The sequence below is a fragment of the Alosa pseudoharengus genome, unplaced genomic scaffold (assembly GCF_046254945.1).
Source record: "Alosa pseudoharengus isolate Yale_2024_CS ecotype anadromous, Long Island Sound unplaced genomic scaffold, YU_APseudo_1.1 YU_APseudo_1.1_scf_15, whole genome shotgun sequence".
NCBI lineage: Eukaryota > Metazoa > Chordata > Actinopteri > Clupeiformes > Clupeidae > Alosa > Alosa pseudoharengus.
Window position 1 is genome coordinate 12,736,527 of NW_027468620.1, and position 18,849 is coordinate 12,755,375.

General features: G+C 47.6%; 1 protein-coding gene across 10 annotated transcripts in view; it reads right to left on the reverse strand.

Moving 5' to 3' along the window:
• Positions 1–18,849, reverse strand: part of dst (dystonin) — a 130,473-nt gene that overhangs the window by 33,315 nt on the left and 78,309 nt on the right. For 9 of the 10 annotated variants that reach the window (XM_076285595.1, XM_076285594.1, XM_076285598.1 and 6 more), the window contains 15 exons: positions 18,452–18,718; positions 16,773–17,321; positions 16,274–16,450; positions 14,994–15,117; positions 14,429–14,637; positions 13,727–14,044; positions 13,354–13,520; positions 12,878–13,034; positions 11,645–11,771; positions 11,367–11,459; positions 10,611–10,849; positions 10,055–10,184; positions 9,322–9,521; positions 8,426–8,921; positions 6,332–7,800 (listed from right to left, as the gene is read on the reverse strand). In XM_076285595.1, coding sequence (XP_076141710.1) covers positions 6,332–7,800; positions 8,426–8,921; positions 9,322–9,521; positions 10,055–10,184; positions 10,611–10,849; positions 11,367–11,459; positions 11,645–11,771; positions 12,878–13,034; positions 13,354–13,520; positions 13,727–14,044; positions 14,429–14,637; positions 14,994–15,117; positions 16,274–16,450; positions 16,773–17,321; positions 18,452–18,718 — 4,722 coding nt within the window. The remainder of the gene's footprint in view (positions 1–6,331; positions 7,801–8,425; positions 8,922–9,321; positions 9,522–10,054; positions 10,185–10,610; positions 10,850–11,366; positions 11,460–11,644; positions 11,772–12,877; positions 13,035–13,353; positions 13,521–13,726; positions 14,045–14,428; positions 14,638–14,993; positions 15,118–16,273; positions 16,451–16,772; positions 17,322–18,451; positions 18,719–18,849) is intronic. The other variant, XM_076285590.1, reaches the window with a different exon arrangement.

Below are 18,849 nucleotides of genomic sequence, written 5' to 3' on the forward strand. Positions count from 1 at the left end.
ACACATCTCCGGTTGTGTCACAAGGACACTGGTCAACTCGCACTCGTCCTGAGGTGAAGTGTCCTCCAGTAGTTCTGCGGTGGGTAACTCCTCATAACCCGCAAACGTCCGCGAGCGCCTCTCCTTACGCATCCTTCTGGACGACCCCGATCCCGACCCGGACCCTGAGGGCAGCGAAGGTATGGAAGGTATTGATCCCTTTGAGTCTGTGCGGTCCCCATTGGTTAGCCCATGCTCCACTCCACTAAGGTCAACAACACACGAATCCCTGGCCTGGGTGTCCGGCAGTGGACTGTTGCTATAGAGGCGCGACGCTGGCAATGGCTCCTTGATGGGCGAGAAGGGGAACTCCTCTTGGCCAGAGCTGAGGGACCTCCCTGGCCTGAGGTCGCTGGACACGTGCACGGCCTCCGTGGAGGAGAGGCTGCGGGTCCCGGGGCCGGCCCTACGCTGGGCGCGCTGCCTCCGCTTCTCCCTCTCAACCGTCGGGCTGCACAGGCCCGAGTCGTCCTCGGAGGTCAGCGAGTTGGCCATGCTGCGGCCCCTGCCGTCGTGGTTCTGCAGGCACCGGGGGTCGCGCCGGTCGCCGCTCCCGCCGCCGTCGGTGGACAGCGTGCCGCTGCGGCTGGCGTACTCGTTCAGGTGCGTGGGCGCGAACGTCCTCCAGGAGCGCCGGTGTTGCGGCTGCTCCTTGCCCCCGCGCTCGCCCGACGCACGGCTCTTGGGCACCATGGTGCCCGCAGCCCGGATCACATCACCGTTCAGCTTCAGCCCGTCAAACACCGCACGCTCGTCGAAACGGCCCGCCTCCCTGGCCCGGAGCTCGAAGGCGCTGGACGATGCCAGGACGCCATTCCCACACATAGTGCTCAGATCCAGCGTCCGGTGGGTGTAGGGCAAGGTGCCCACAAAGTGCCTCGAACTCAAGCTGCCCTTGGAGCCTGAGTCTATCTGCTCGTTCAGTCGCACAGTGTCATAAATTGACCTCTGAGGGACGTAGCAGTCGTCGATGTTAAGATCTTCCTCGTCGCCCTTGCCCACGCAGGATGGGTTCTGGCGCAAACAGTCCGGTCTGCTCAGAGGCTTGCCCATCCTAACAAGTCCAATCTAACTCAACTAAACGCTAAGGTTTAAATCTGATCAATTATTTGTACAAAAATAAGTACATGAGGTATCAATTTTCAGTGCATACTTATTCAGTAATACTCAATAAAAAGAAAAAATAATAACTTTAAGGTGCTTATAAGAATTTAGTATTTAGACATTTATCATAACATGCTATGCTTTTGATAACTTATTCAAAACAAAAAGTAACAGTATGAAAATAAATACAGCAAAAATACGTTATAACACTTAGTCACAAAAATGGTTTAACACTTAAGAAAATATACTCAGTAGAAAAAATAAGCTAGACCACAAAAACAATATTTCCATATATAGCAAAAGCACAGCTGACTTATTCTCTTACTGCCACTATGCTTGTGAACAACAGCATGATATTCCTCTGAGCAGCACGTCCACATGGAGAGCCAGACATAGTCCATTCCCATTTGGTCCCATTGTCACAACTTGCTCATTGTTGCTTGTTCCGCCGGCAGCAGGTCCCACACTTCCAACATCCCGTAGACAGAAAAATAACAGCAATAAAAAAAGTGCTTCGGTCTTCCAAATCCCTGAATCCTCACAGAGGCCGACAAACTCCTTCAGTGCAAAAGAGGCATATCCTGCAATAAATCCACTGATCCACCAAAAACAAAAGGCAATCAAAGAGAGTCGGCGCTCCTAGATGAACAAAAAGCCTCTGCTGCCTCTCTCTCTTTCTCTCTCTCTGTCTCTCTTTCACGCTCTCCGTGTCTCTCTCTCTCTCTCTCTCTCTCTCTTGTGGCTTGCCCCAGCAATGACAGACACCCTCCTGGCAGTGGACTAATGGCCCCGCCCCCCTCTGCTCATTATTCAGGCAACATCTGCCACGGCTCTGTGTGTGCGTGGAGCCGCTCCAGCACATGTTGATTGGTGGACGCTTGACCCTTTTCTCTCTCTCTCTCTAATTCTCCCCTTCTGTCTCTATGGGCCACATGACTTAACTTCTTAGTCATCCATTGCGATCCAGCACTATTAGTTCTCCCTAACTAGGGGCAAGTACCCCCCCCCCCCCCCAAAAAAAAAAGACAAAAACACACACACACGCACACACACGCATTTCCAAAAGCTCCAAATGTTATGACATCACATAGGGCAGAAATAGATTCTCTCCCTTCATCTCTCTCACTCTCCCTTTCTCTCTCTCTCTCTCCCCCTCATTCTCTCTCTCTCTCACACTTCTTTCTCTGTCCGCTGTTTTGAGTACCGGGTTGTTGCGGACCCTGCTGATCCTCCTAATTGGAGAGGAATTCTGAGGGAGGCACGGGTCCCAGGAAATTTAACACCAGCAACTCTGCCACTATTATGCAGGGACTTTTTTTTCTCCCCTTCCTTTTGTTCAACCTTTTTGATGATATCAAGAGAAACAGCAGGAGAAGAATGGCGTAGGGGAGAGACATGATGAAAAAAAAAGTAATCTGTGCTCTGTAACAGTTCACGTTGTGATAACACAGAGTTCAGACACGCACTGGCATCCTTCTTACCCCCTCAGTTGAGAGAAAGGGCAGAAGCAAGCAAAGAGGAATACGCAGTTAAAGAGATCTCTTGGATTTATTTCAGATATTTTATATCTGAGTCTCTCTGACTTTCTGGCATAATCCAGGCATTGCATTAAAGAGAAGTTGGATATTTGTCTACTTTCACCCCAGGACACAGGCTCCCAGTTCAAGATGTCTTATGACTTAAGAATTAACTCATTTGTTATACAACAGCTCATTTAAATAGGACAAAACAGGCATAAACAAGTTCAAACACTACAAACAACTAATGAACTCCAACGAAAAACAACTTAGTGTTTAGTGAAATGAAGACTGCAATAACTCAGAAAGTCTTTTCAAACTACAAGGGTGTGTCGTGGTTAGGCCACCAACTAAATGCCTGCTTGAGGCTCACACATACACTCACACACAGATGACACCACTTGGTTTCAATTGAGAGAAAAGAAATCTCCTCATTGTAATGCACCAGGGGCTTTCACAGCTCTGGGTCATTCACCTAGGCTCTCCGCTTCACCCTGAGATCGCACGCAACCTGAGCAGTGGTGAAATGTTAACTGCGTCACCACACAATACCGCGTCGGCTCAGAAGTTTCAGGGCTAGTGGTTTCACGTGTCCCTTTTCTTTGCGGTGTGAACAGCTCGGAGAGGAGACCGTGAGTAAGCGCCACTCTGGGGCCTACCTATAAAATATAAAATGCTGACTGTTTTCCAACCCCCCCCCCCCCCCCCCACCCCAATCATCAGAGGACAGGACTCACACTGACTCACGGAGCGGAAATGTCGTAAGCATCATGGGAGGCATTGATGTAAAGTCGCACTACGCCCCCTACACACACACACACACACACACACACACACACACACACACACACACACACACACACAAAATGACTGCACCACCCATATCTCCATCCACCCAGAGGTCCCTGCTTTTTATGTGGCCTATAATGCCAGCCGCTGTGTTAGCAAGACCTCTCAGAAGTGGCAAAGGCGTGACTGCCAGAATGAATACAGTGTGGCAGAAGCATGGCAAAACCCAAGACAGGAGCGGGGGCACTTCAAAGGGGGAGTTCATTTTCACCACACCGAGCCGACGCCACTCTGCCAGGGCTGTAATGAACCTCGCTGCGGCGAGACAATGAGAAGCTGTAAATGTGATTAGCGATGCTGGCTTCATGAGCTCCACTGATAAGCACTTAAGAATCATGGGACTGAACCAAAAATCCATTTCAACAAAACCAAAAAAAAAAAAAAAAAAAAACGAGTCTCGGTCTGACGCCTTAAACACACACACAAAAAAAATTCCCTTGGCACAAAAGGGGAAGAAAAAAATCCAATGCCACAAAATCAAGAGGCACAAAAGGCTCTTTTTAATGGGTAAATGATCAGGGTGATTCTCTTGAGGAGAATAGAGTCCCCCACGAGAACAATGGTGATCTGTTTCACTGCAGCTGAGGTAGGAACAAGGGCCCTGCCTATCTGGCCCTCGTGGGGCCCAGAGACAATGACAGCAAGACGAGCCAGTATGGGGGCCCAGCGCTCAGTCACAGATGAGGCCTTTCAACACCAGAGATGAATGCCTTTCAATCCCCCTCTCTGCTGACAAGACGGGCACCGATAAAAAAAAAAACAGAAGAAATAAATGTTGAAACAGCACTGATTCCATTTGTAGGAATTTGAAATCTGTTGTTGAGTCCCTTTTATCGGCTCATTGTGACTGAATAGGCTCTGCCCTTTGTTGTGCGAGTGGCATAAATAAAGCATTTTAATATCCCAAAACCAGAAATAGGTTAAGCCTCTTTCATCAACTCCAAAGGCATTTAAAGGCTTTTAAAGCATTTTTTTATCCCAGTATATTGTAAGTCTTGATCATGGTTATCCTCCTTTTATCTGGTAATGATATAGTAAACAATAGATTTAGTCTCTGCTGTACCCCATTTTATAGCTAGCATAGTGCACAGTGCTGTCCGAACAAGCATAGTGTTTGTCTTTTAAGAGTTCCTTCAGCGTGACTGGAGGTGTTATACAAGAGGCTGTGCTCAAATCACACAGCCAGATCAACTCTGAGAACACACACTGGTCTTACATGATTCAATATCAGCCTAACATGACTTCATGACAAGGGATTTAGAGTTCAGAGGGCCAGAGGCAGATGTGCCTGTCTCTGTCCTTTAGTAGAGCAGAGAGCTATGCTGCATCAACTTTTCCACACAGACAGAGTGGGAGGGGCCAGGCTTCTCACAGCTGACCGCAGCACCCTCTCGCCCTGAAGGCCCTACACGGGCAGCAGTGTGGGCATGGACAGGTGGTTGTGCTGTTTACTGATGTGAAGGGAATTAAAGCAACCATAACCCCGCTGTGACCAGCAATATGGCAATACGGCAGCCGGTGGCAGAACAGTAGGCAGAGTGGTGTTCTGACGTTCACTGTGACTCGTTCATTTTGCCAGTTCTCTCATTTTAGATAATTTAGTTTTGGCTGATTCAGTTACAGCCAAATTAAAATGCTGCACAAAAGGTGTGGCCCTGTGCAATTAAGGATGCAAGATGTGATGTTTGAGGCTAGTTTTTCTACAATTGCTTAACTATAAGAGGCTTTCTTAACATGCTTATTCATTTCATATATTTTACCTCTTACTTTTAGAACATGTATTGCATTTATGCTTTTTCTTCACAAATGCACAAACAAAACAGAAATAACTCTTTGAAGAGCTTTGCTTAACTTTTGACTTTTCATTTGTCTATAAACATTATAGCTGTTGGTCTAGGAGTATTTTTATTTTTTAACAACACAAACTATATATTGTACCTCAGAAAACAAAACAAAAAACAATAACACTTTGGCAGTTTATATAAACAACACCAAAAATAACTGACTTTTATTGACTTTCAATAAGCAAAAATGCTATTAAAACTTTCTCTTTAAAAGCACTGGGGTTGAAAGAAGCTCTCAAGGAGATAACAAGAACAGATGCTTTGGGCAGCCACCAAATTAGCTGGTGGGTTAAATAATGAAACAGTCAGCCTTTTCACCCCTCAGAGCACTGCGGGCGGACGGACTGCCATACCCCAGTGGCCTTCAACACAGGGCCAGGCAGGAACCCTGCCCCTCCCCGGCACCCCCAACCTTTCACGGGGGTGGGCGGGCAGAACACACGACACCCCGCTGGCCCCCAGCTGGCTTCTTGGTCACCCACAACAAAGGGCTCATGGGCCGGCCCTCTTTTGTTAACGCCAGCTGCTCTCCAAAGCAACACGCTCAACATGCAATCCCCCAACCACACACACACACACATACTGGGCAATATTCTGCTGAGTAATTTTAGAGGGGTCAAAGTGACATAATCACAGAAAAAAAGGAAATATGGGGTGTGGAAACACATTACTTTTTGAAAGCAAAACATGTGAAGCTGAGACTTATAAGGAATTCATTATACTTATACGCTTATAAGGAATGAATAAAACTTTTTACTTTTTTACTATAAATATACACTACTGTCTGTATTTAAAGACTCAATAAAAGCCAAAACAGCAAGTTTTGAGAGTTTGAGAGTGCATATTTTCCCATCCATTTCATAATGGCAGCTTGCCTATTATACTCTATCCCCTTAATAACACAACACTGAACTTTCCCAGTAGTCTGGCATGCCCATGCTCTTTCACCAGAAGACCTTGTACCCTTAGCCATCTTACCTTGAATGACTCCAGCTGCTGGTTAATGACGTCCATTTCCATGCCAACGGGCCCCTGGGACTCGTCCTGCTCCTCCGCCTTCTTGAGGCCAGCAGTGAAGTCCTGCAGCTTCTGGTAGAGCTCCTCCATGCGGCCCAAGGTGCCGTCCACCTGCTCCTGCCTGCTACGGGCGCGGTCCATCAGCTTGCCACTCTGCTTGGCCAGTGACTCCAGGTCCCTCTTGGCTCCCAGCAGGTCCGGCGAGGCCTCGGTCTCCAGCATCTTCCTGCAGGTCTCCTTGGCGTTGGCCGCGTTGGCCGTTAGCTCAGTCAGTCTGTCCACGAAGCCCCGGATGGCGTCCTTCTGTGCTCGGATCGCCTCCGTGTCACGGGCCACCGGTGGCATGCCGTCCAGCTCGTCGTCCAGGTCAGCGAAGCTGGCAAACATCTCGCGGACGCTGCTCTGGAACTGACCGATGCCCTGCAGCTTGCCCTCGAGGGCCGAGCAGACGCCCTCCACCTCCTTTCGGACAGCGCCGTGCTCTTTCTCCAGGCTGTCGGCTTGGAGCAGGAGGTCGGTGACGCCGTCTGCCTCTGGCATGTCCACCACCAGGCCCTGGGCAAGGCTGGTCAGCTGCTGGACCTGCTGCTCCACCTCGGCCAGTGCCTTCTGCTGGGCCTTCATGCCGCTCAGGTTCTTGTTGCTGTAGGCCTGGATGCCCAGAGCCGAGTGGCTGTCCAGCTGTTTCCTGGCCCCGTCCAGCTTGTCCTTGGCTTGTTTCTGGGTGTCGCTGAACTCCTTCAGCTTCTGCGCCAGCTTCTCCAGCGACTCCTTCTTGCTCTGCAGCCCCTCGCCCAGCTTCTCCATGCCCTTCTCGATGGCTGCCCGCTCCTCCCTGACCGCCTCGCCGTCCGCCGTGCTCGCCTCCAGGAGGCTGTCGGCGGCCGTCTTGAGCAGCTCCACCTGCCCGCGGTGCTTGTCCACGTCCTTCTGGATGGCCTTGACCTGCGCCAGGGAGCTCTCCACCTCCGCTGGACTCGCGCTGACCTTCACGCCGCCGCTGCAGACCTCGCTCTCCTGCAGCCAGGCGGTCAGCTTGTCCGCCTGCTCGCCGTAGCGCTGCGCCAGATGCAGCGCCCCCTGGAGCTTCTCGCCGCGTTCGGCCGCCGCCCGCTTCACGTCCTCCCAGTTGGACTTTAGGGCGGACAGCTGACCCTGTAGGGCCACCTTCTCCGCGCCCTCGGTGCGCTGCAGCAGAGCCTCGCCCTCGCGTACGATGGTGCCGTAGGACTCCTCCTGCTCGGTCAGCGCCTTCTGCACGGTGGCGTGCTCGCTGAGGCTCTGCCGCAGGACTTCGGCCTTGGCCGAGACAGGCTGTGGCCCCGACTGTTCCAGAAGCTTCTCGTCCAGCCAGTCCTGGAAGTCTTTGGATGTCTGGTGGAACTGCTGCGAGCTGGCAAAGGCCGAGTTGAGCTGCTGAATACGTTTCCCTAGACAAATTAAGTTGAGAATAATAAAAATAAATTGCCATTGTTAGTTTAACTCAAATAAAACTGCTACAATTAAAGTATCAGTTTGGAAGTTATGAGGTTACAGTATACGTATACAACTTTGAGACATACATAGACAGCTTTGAGAAGAGGACCATTCATAAAGGAACACAAATTTAGAAAATAAGGCATATACAACTGATATACAAAAAGCTACTACATAGTACAGCATTTGGAAGCTTTCAAGCCACGTGCATAACATGAAGTCAATCTAAACTTACTAGACATGGAAAATCATTCAGACGTGCACAGACAATGAAGCATATGCTTCTGTGCGCTTAAAAGCAAATGTCATTACTATCATAACAATTATGGCATTAACCACTGACAGTGAGGTAAAAAAGCATACACTGTGACAGAATATTAATGACTATTTGACCTGGGGGCTTTTTAACATAACTGAGCTCTATTGTTTACATGTCTGGAATCTATCAGTGAAAACTAAATAATGTTTTGATCACTCCAAAACGAGGGAGTCTAGTCACTAACACTTCCTGGGAAGAAGTCCAAAAAAATGTGTGGGGATAAGCTCGGCAGAGTTGAGATGAGGTGAGTGTAGACTCACCTGCTTTGTCCTCCAACACCTTGAACGGCTTGGTGACGGCGTCCAGCTGCTTGGTGAGGTCAGCGCGGAGGTACTCCTCGGTCACGAGGGCCGACAGCTCGCCGCAGATTGCCTCCGCCTCCTTGAGCCTCTTCCTCTCGTCCCTCAGTTGGGCCAGGATGGCGTTGGTGGCCTCCAGCTGTTTCTTGACAGCGTCGGGCTGCGAACTCAGGGCCTGCTGACCCTCCAGCTGGGCCTCCAGGGCGGCCGAGCTCTCGGCGAGGCCGTGCAGCAACTCCTGGAACTGGGCCGTCTTGCCCGCTGCCTGGTCGATGAGACCGGCCCGCTGGCCCAGCTGCCCGGTCAGGTCCTGCCATTTCTGGGTGATGGACACCAGCTGCTCCTTCACTGGCCCAGCCGATGGGTCCTGTGCACCCGACGAACTCAAGATGGCCGTTGCAGCCTCGTTCAGCTGGTCATACTGGGGTTTGCGGCTATCAAACTCCTTAAGGAGAATCTAAAGCAACACAGAATGGAATTTTCAGAACCTTGCATGCTTGATCACAAAAGTGAGGCACACCAGAACAACATCTTTGATTTTGACAGAAAGCTTAAAAGTATGAACATGCTAAGCTTCAATTTTCCATACAATTATTATACATCATGTTTATTATATAATGGCTTCTGATTTTAACTTTGAAATTAAGACTGGTATCAAGAAGTCTTTGCATCAGACTCATACTCATAGCTTAAAAAGCTTAGCATAGATTCTGTGGCATTAATATTAAGGGTTATGACATTAATGGCATTAATATTAAGGGTTATGGTGGATATTTGTAACCAACAAAGTAGCTATGCTGGTATCCCATTTCTATCTAAATTCTTTACATCCATCGGTCATCTCAGCCGATCATCACCTGGACTTGCTGCTTCTGCATCTTGAGCATGTTGGGATCCACAGACAGGGGCCCCAGCACGCCGGCCATCAGCTCCTTCTCCTGCAGCCACTGGCGCAGCTGCGGCTCGGCCGTCTGGAAGAGCTCCAGCATGCGGGACGACGCCTCCAGGTGCTGCTTCCTGTCCTCCACCGAGCCGCTCACCTCTTCCCACGCTGCATCTGGGGTGTCGGAAACACAATAAACACCTCTCAGTAACACTCTCTCTCTCTCTCTCTCTCTCTCTCTCTCTCTCTCTCTCTCTCTCAGCACAATCAGCTGACTGATAAACACAGCAACCCAGACGAGGACACACTGAATGAGTGGGGGAGAGAGCTAACCTCAAAAATAACAATACTGAAACACTCATATAACACCTCAGTATATCAAAACAGCGTCAGTGGTGCACTGTGCCAAAACACCAATAAGGATGTGTTGTGGAGTTAGGTTTTGCTTGTGGCTGAGCCTAGTAAATGTCTTCATTTGTAACACCCACCATTTTCCCATGAGTGCTTAGATAAGACTGACACTCGCACAGCATCAGACAGGCCTGGAGGAGGGTTGACCCCTTAGACACTCCAGTCAATCTCGCCATGTCGTGTCCTCCCAATTTCCCTCGGGAGTTCTTGCCAACGCAGCACCGACGGCGGAGGGATATCTATGAGCTGGTAGTGCCTGACAGCTGATGAGGGAGTGGGAGATGAGCAGCACATACCTATCTCAGCCAGCATCTGTTTCCACTTGGCCACTTCGGGTGAGTCGGGGTTCTGCTCGATCAGCTGACGAAGCTTCTCTCTCAGCTGCTGGAGTTCGGCATGCTTTTGTTTCAAGCTGTCTTCAAAGGCCTGAAGGATGAGAAGCGCACTCCAAAAATCAGGGATGCGTAGCGCAGTAGTATTTGTCTCTTTTTGAGTTGTTTTCAACTTTGATTGAATTGGGTCATATAGGGGACACTGACTGCACACTCGCTCAAGGACAACAGGTTGAAAAAGGAGCCCTTAAAAGCAATAATCATTTTATATGGATAATTAACCTTTCTATTAATCACAAGGGCCGGTGCCAATGGACATGCATAAACAGCACTATTAATTTAGCTGTGGGCTTACTTATTAGGGAGGCTTATATAATCTACTTGGACAGTACAGTATGTTTGAGAGCTGATGTGCTATGTAGGCGTAGGTGCTGTAGAGTTACAGTAGGAGTGTGTACATCCTGTGTGTGTTCTCCATATCTGTAAATTCATACTGTATCTGCCCATATTGCGTGTGTACCTTCTGTTGTTCCATCTGTGCTTTGACAGAGTCTTTCCCAGCAGCCCCGGCGGCGCTCCAGGACGCCGCCGTCTTCTTCATGTCTGCCAGCCACGTCTTCATGGCTCCGCCCTGCTCGCGTGCCTCCTTCATGTCTCCGCGCCGGCGGCTCAGCTCGGCCTCCCGAGCCCTCAGCAGCTCCCCCAGGGTCCCGTAGCCCTCGTCCACCTGGGCCATGCTCTGCTGCACCACCATCAGCTCTGTGGGTGGTTTCAGTCAGACACCAGACAGGGGCCCATCAAAACATCTCCAAACCTCCAAAGCTCACACCCGCAGCCACTGTGGAGATCTCTGCTGTAAACAGCTGGCCCAGCCGGTGGTGGTGGGGTCCAAACATTCTGTATGTAAACCTCCTGCTGGTTTACATCTCACTGAGGCTTACAGAGAGTGGGGGGGATGGATACAGCAGGGGCAGAGACAGAGAGGAAAGCCACAGAACCCCCACACATCTATGCACCATGCTGACAACACTTCAGGATGGTGAGTAGATCTTATCAGCAGCATACCAAAACACGTTGTGCATTAGCTATAATCATTTAGCTCACTAAATGATTTATCAATTTATCTTATTTTAAAGAAACCTACTTCACAGCAAACCACCAAAACATGGACTCCATGGGTGGGTGTGTGATCCCCGAGAATGGAGCCCATGATCTTGGTGGTGTTGCTTTGCCAGCTGTGAGAGTCGAATGTGTCGCTCCAAAAGAATGCATTTACCTTTATTGGTTAAATAAGCATGCGATCCCGGTCCGGAGCCATTAGTAACAGCTGACCCTAGAGAGGACAAAACAAAACCAGAGCAGCCCAGGCCTCCACCATGAGAAGAGAAGCAGACACGTCAACACCAAAAAGCTGTATTAGACATCTACACACTCCCCAAGGTGCTGGCAACCCACAAAAAGCTCTAGGAGACCACTGCAGACCAGGTCATAAAAGCATGTACAAGACTGCTATTCAAAAGCATTCAAGCTATTTCAAATACACGTTGGCAGTACCTGATTTGGGATGGATTTTGGCCTTGGCAGGGGATGTCAAAACACTGATTAGACTACACAGAGCAGAGCCTTTGCTATTTATATCCTGGACCATGGAAGATTTGGAAGTCCATTCTTCTAGCAGTGCCTGAGAAGGAAATAATGAGTGTTATAAAACACTTTACACAAAAAAACCTATGTCTGAAATATGTGTGCTACGTTGATAACTGAGAAGCGGTTCAACAGAGAGGGCTTGGATGGCAGTGTGTAAGAGTAATAGCCAACAACAGCTCAGCGTGCGTAGAACAGAATTCTTGGAGATCAGACTCTGGCCCGGAAAAAAAAAATTAGAGCAATTTCAGATTCTTTTGAAAGCACTATTTAAATAACTTACAGTATGATTCAAACAGGGTACTGAAAGCAATCACAAATATGTTTTGCATATTTCTCAATATGCAAATTGGCCTCTAGAGAGAGCGAGAGCAAGAGAGAGAGAGCGAGAGAGAGAGTGAGAGAGAGAGAGAGGGAGGCTCTTCCCCCTATCTTTGATATACGACCTAGATATTTTTGGTTCATAACTACAACGCCTTTAATCTTCTTGCGTTTTGGGGTCATGTAACAGTTCATCATCGTGTGGGGAATTCTGAAGGTTGGGAGTAGCTGCTATTTTGTCCTCCCCCCCTCCCCCCTCCCCCCTCCCCGATGGAAAACACCTTTTCTCATTTTGCTGGCACGAGACCTCTAAACAACCACAACCATAAGGTTACCTACTGTATGTCTCTAGACTATCTGCTGAGGTAGACATACAGAGATTATTCCAGAAAATCCAACATCAAACACATCAGTTCAAAAAATGGCTAGGCCAAAATGTATGCTGGGCTGTCTTTTCTAATGAATGAGTGAGTGAGTGAGTGAGTGAGTGAGGAAGCGAGTGAATGAATGGATGAATGAATGCAAATGTATATTTGATACTGCGAATAAAAATACTATATGTGATTGTGTATACTTTGCTTTGTTTGCATGAATTGCATGAATCTCTCTCTCTCTCTCTCTCTCTCTCTATCTCTCTGTATCTCTCTCTCTCTCTCTCCCTACATTCACGTAATTCATGCAAACAAAGCCAAAAATCCAAAAATGAATTATTGAAAGTGTTATTAAATGCAAGATCATCCACTGTTGAGAGGGACTAGCAACTCTGGCGTGTCCGAAAGGCCCTGTGTGCAGACTGGACATAAGTCTCCCTGCTCCACTCACATTGACCGTATGCAGGGCCTTTCCCAGGCTCTTCTCGCCGCAGTTGGCCTGTACCACTGGCACTTTCCCTGTCGTCTCCTCCAGCCACTTCATCAGGGCCCCTGCTGCTGCTTTGAACTCTCCCAGCTGGTCTTGGCATGACGTAACCTCCTCCCTCCTGCACATAGAAATGGTATTTACTGCCACATACAGTACAGTACACACACACACACACACACACACACACACACACACACACACACACACACACACACACACACACATAATGGCATGGTCTGCGCCTCAGACTCCAAACAAACCAACACTTTTCAACCCAAAGGGCTATCTGAGGTCAGCAGGCAGACGTCTGAAATTACACACTGCTGTCCTTTACGACAGAAATTCAGTCAAAAAGAGAACGTTTTGGCAACACTGCAGTTTGTTTTTCACCCGTTTCAACTGTACATCAACTTGCACTCCATACTCTTGCCACTTACTTTTCTCTCACTGTGTCTTTGAAGGCGTTAAAGGTGTTGGACAGAGTGTCCATCTTGCCCTGGATCTGGGCTTTACTGGCCTCTGGGCTCAGCTGGGACAGTTCCTTTGAGAGTCTCTGTAAAGTCTCCACATCTTTGCCATGTTCTGCTAACTCCTCATTGGTGTCCTGACAGACAATATAATATAATATAATATAATATAATATAATATAATATAATATAATATAATATAATATAATTGCAGCAATCACTATGAAAAGTTTTGATTCAATCAAACTTAAAAAAAAATACTACTTGAAATATGATATTTATCAAATATGAAATTGTAAATGATAACATATTAAAAAGACACTGCTGTTGCAGTCTATCGCACCTGCACCAGCTGGGAGAGCTCGTTGACGTTCTTGCCCGGCCCGTCCGTCTCTGACAGCTCCTGAGACCTCTTCAGCACAAACTGCTGCACCTTCTCAGACGTCTTCTCAAACTCCTCCACCTTGTCCTTCAGCTGCTCCAGATCAGACACTTTCTGCTTGTGCTTGTTGCAGGCATCGCTGAAGCGCTGTGAGAGGGCGGCCATTTTGGACTGCAGCTGGGTGGCAGCGGCCGGCTCAGCGGTCTCTGCAAACTTCTTCACTTTGGCCTGCATCGCTGAGATGCTGCTCTGACGACCTGACATGTCCTGCTCCAAAGCCTTCAGACCAAGATAAAACAATGTGCAGTTAATCAATACTGCATTAATCAATAACAGTCACAGTTAATCAATTAATGTCATTATAAAAACGAATGGTTTTTTTAATTTAAGAAATATATTTATCACACAAGACAATTATCATTTTAAACACTAATCAATGTCTTCCAAAACTCTTCAATCAATCCAGCAGCTTGACCCAAGATACAATTAAGACATTGTGTTGTTTAGAACATGGATTAAACTTTTTCCATCACTAGTGAACAAACTACTAGCCTAGCTAAGCTGAACAACCCATCTACATTAACACATTCACTAAAAGCAAACAGCTCTGCAATACTATGCAGTGGGCCTTGTATAAATGGTCCATGTAGAATGGTGACGTACTGCCTCTTTGCTGAGGGCGTCTCCGATGCTGGCCGAGTCCAGGGACACGTGATCTTTCTTCCCCAGCGTCTCTTCCACCCGCCCCATCCAGCCCACCATCTCCTCCAGGCCGTCCTGCACACTGAGCGAGCGCGTCAGCGTCACCTGGAGCTTCTCATTGCGGTCACTGACCGACTTGGACAGGTTGTCATATCTCTCCACGATGTCATCTGAGGGGGGTGACAAGGATACATGGAAAGGGAGGGAGACAAGGAAAGAACATGGTTAATTACAAGCCTGTCCAGATTTAGTCATGATTTCAGGAGGGAATTGATTCTAGATTTATACTGAGTATTCCGCTTCAGAAATGAAAAAGCTGAAAAAAAAATCATGGCCTGGGACACATTATTGAGTAGCAAAGAATCATTTGACTTGTTTGTGTCAATTATGATTCAGTTAAGCTTCAGCAACATTCTATATAGACACTAGTTTACGATATAGTTGAGTTTCATTTCATTTCAGCATTTTGGCTTTTTCTGGGATTCATTAGTTGGCTCCTGACTGGAAAGGTGACTGTCCCACTCACCCACTGTTTCTTGGATCTCATCCTGATTCGTCAGCAGGTCTCCCTCGGCTGTGATAAGGGCATCAGCTGTTTTGCGCAGCGTTTCCACGGCAGCCTGTCGCCCGGTCGTCTGACCTTGCAGAGCCTGTGGAATTACAAAGACCAATGACATCACCGTCTCTGGGGTGACCCGACTTACCAAAGCCTGTTAGCTTTATAGAATATCAGGGACTTTTGAAACTTCAATTTATTCACAATCAATCCAATTCAGTCCAGAAGCAGTACAGATAAACAGATTATGTTTATATTATTTATGTTGGAAAAACAAATTACAAAATGTCACATTTTTGTAACAGCAAAGACAACATGACAAGACACAGAAAGAATGTAAACTCATATGTATGTTTACAATAGGACTAAATGAGAATGCAGTTACTGTACACTCTTGCTTCACCAAGCTGCCAAGGGAATTTCTGTGGGTCCGAGGCGCCCCTAATCTTTCAGTATCTGAAAGCCCTCAGAGTAGCCAGCAGCCTCTACACACGTAAGACACCATGAATGCATTTACCCCCTTGGGGGGCAAAACCGAGAGACAAGTGGGGCCAAACCGAACTGATATCACAGAGATGTAATCTATTTAGGGCAGAACACAGGCGGGCGGTGCGCCTCTGACAGAATTTGCCTCTCCCTCTCTCAGCCACACAGCAAATGTCATTAAATCTCCACAAAGCTATTTGTGCCTTGGAACGGCGGCGTGTTTTGAAACGAGGAGCTATAAATAGCTGTGTTGTTTTAAACTGAGTGGAAACTCTGTATATGGAGAAGGCTGAGATCGGGCTTGATGACCTCTCAACTTGTTCGGTGCCAAGAGAGGCATGAACGCGCTGGAAAACGGCATCTCGTTATAGCCTCTCAAGCACCTAGAATGAGCAGACACTACTGTTAAGTGTGTAATTTCATGTTTTCCCAGAGATGAGAAAGTTGTTTAAGATTTGCTCATGGTACTAGTTTATCTCTATTAAACTGTATACATTCCCATTCCACTCAGTAACAGGCAATTGCACATAGTCAGGTCACCATTATCGGTGCCAGCTGACAGGTCTCAATTAAACATCTTATCAATTTATTTCTACAAATTCAGCCAATGAATGACCGATAAAGGTGAAATGATAGTGTTGAACCATGGGGCGGGCAACTGTCTATCATTACTGAAAGGACAAAGTATTTGCTATGTGCTGGCCTTTATGAAAAGTTTCTGTCACTGTGGGGTGTGTTTCGTTTGTGTTAGTAGTGACCGGCACCTTGGTGTCTTCCAGCTGTTTCTGTAGGGTCTGTGGGTCGGCAGCTATGGGCTCCGACTGCTGCTTGCGAGCCTCCTCCTCTGAGGTGTCCAGCCACTTCTGCAGCCCACCGCTGGCCTCCTCGTACTTCTTAAACTTCTCCACCACGTCTTTGAGGTTGCTGCCCAACTGATTGCACTGGAATGCATAAATATACATGCACTCAACTGCTTTCATAGTGTTCAACTTACTGGGGATAATTCATGTTATTGTGATTTTGATAAACTCAATTAAACAATCACTTGAATGTTTTTTTGTTAAATATGGGCGACATATTTCATGTGAAAATGCTGTATATATTTTCTTCAAGAATTACTGCGATAAACTAAACCTACTGTGTGCAGTCCCATTTTCAAGCAGAGAGCTGATTTTGAAATAGAAATGGCTCCACCATGTGGTAGAAAAAAGGCATCACAGGCTTTACTAATCCGTTTCTTCCCCTCATTGAGTGTGCACATACCTGAGAGTGCAGAGCCTTGTAGTCACTAGCGGCAGCATCCAGCTTCTCCTGCACTTCTGCACAGGTTCCCGACATGTCCACCTCCGGAGGCGCGTTCTTGTTTCCATGGTCGCTGTGGCTGCAGGCCTTGGCCGCGTCCAGCACCTTCTGCCCGGAGATGGTGATGAAGCGCAGGTCCCCTTTACGCGAGATGACGTCCTCGGCAAAGCCGCGCTGCCTCTGGAGCTTGTCATCCAGCACGTCCAGTTGGCCAGCCGGCTCCCCCAGTTCCTCCACCTCCCCCTGGGCCTGCCCCAGCCAGGCCTGGAAGTCGGCGCAGTCGCCCTGGAACTTGGCCAGCTCCTCCTGGACGGCCTGCACCTGCTTCATCTGCTGCTCGGCCTGCGTCAGCGAGGCCTCGTAACGGCCACGCAACTCCTGGATGTCCCGCTGGAGCTTGTCCTTCTCGGCCGCCGACAGCACGTGGGCCTGCTTGTCCAGCAGCGCCTGAGCAGACTGGGTGGCGATGATCAGGTCCTGCTGCTGGGATAGGATCTCCTGATGATGGGCCTAGGGCACAAACGAATGGCCTTTATTTAATTCATGTAATAATAATATGTCTAGAAAATTACTGCTCACCACCATCTAACATTCATTTTATCATTCATTTTTATCATTGTTTTATCTTTCTATCCATCTGGGCATTATATTATTTATTTTTCCATCGTATCATGTTTGCCCCCTGTCTGCTCTATTTCATTATGTCCGTGTGAAGTATTCTGTTTGGTACAAATCAAAGGGGCTATTGAAAAAGATGTTTCATCCTCATTCCTTCATTATACAGTAATATAAGCAGGAGCAATGAAAACAAACGAACAATGCAGAGGTATCAGAGCAACCCAGATTCTATTCATTGTTCTGTTGAAACATACCAGGCCTCATTAGTGCATTCCATTGTTTTGTTCATTTGTTTGCTTGTGGACGAAACTCATTCATTCATGACAAGACACTTTTAGTTCACTTGTGATATGCAGTGTTGCGTGGGTAGACTGGCCAGGGTGAATACTGCAGTCATTTGCTACAGGAGCTGAGGACTAACACTAGCGTGGGACATTGGGGGTCACAGATGGCTCTGGGCCACTAGGGTGCATACCACAACTGAGTGTTTTTATTGGGAAGAAGGACATATCTCTAAACAGAACTTCTACAAATGCTACAGAGGGCGCTGTTTCTACATAGTCAATGGCCTTTACAACAGCCACCTACTAAAATACAACAACTTTGGGAGAAATCAGCTGTCTACCCTTAAGTTAGAGAAGAGGATACATACCCTTCTCTTCCCTGTGCATGCAATAACCCAGTCTAACAATGTTAGCCTACTTTAGTATAATTCACTGGAAGTGGGTTACACCAGCTAGCCTATAGCTAGCCTATGGCTAAAAGGGAGCTAAAAGGAAGGAAAGGGATAAAGCTAAAGGGAATCCTTAAAAGATTTAACTTTTTCTCTTCTGATATTGAGAAACACATACAGTATATACCTGACCAACTGATTCCTGCTGGTACGAACCTCATGGTTCGGTTACAAGATAAAAGACAGTGATTATTAAAACACAGAGTTGGGGTCAAAACTTGTGATTCTACAAGTTTAAATATAAAAAATACACTTAAACTGTTTTTGTCATGTCCTTTGCCTTATTTACCTTCACTTTGTCAAACTGCCTGTCCAAATCTGAACTACTGGGGTCCCTCTCTTTGCTGGAGATAATGGGCAGGCTGTCAGTTGTGTCTACTGCATTTCCATTGGCATCATCCGCTGCGGTTTCCATGGGCATGTTGCCATTCTCTGTGCTGGTCTGCTCCTTCTGTGTGCTGTCCCCGGCCCCCTTCTCCTTCCCTACATGTGAGATCCAGTCCAGCAGGCCCTCGATTTTGGTTTTGCTCTCCTCTAGTTGCTCCACTGCAGCAACCTACCCATGAGCACACACACACAGAGAGAGAGAGAGAGAGAGAGAGAGAGAGAGAGAGGGAGAATAATACAAATATATATAATTTTTATGAGAAAATAACAATAGATAAAAATCACTTTTACAAAAACAAA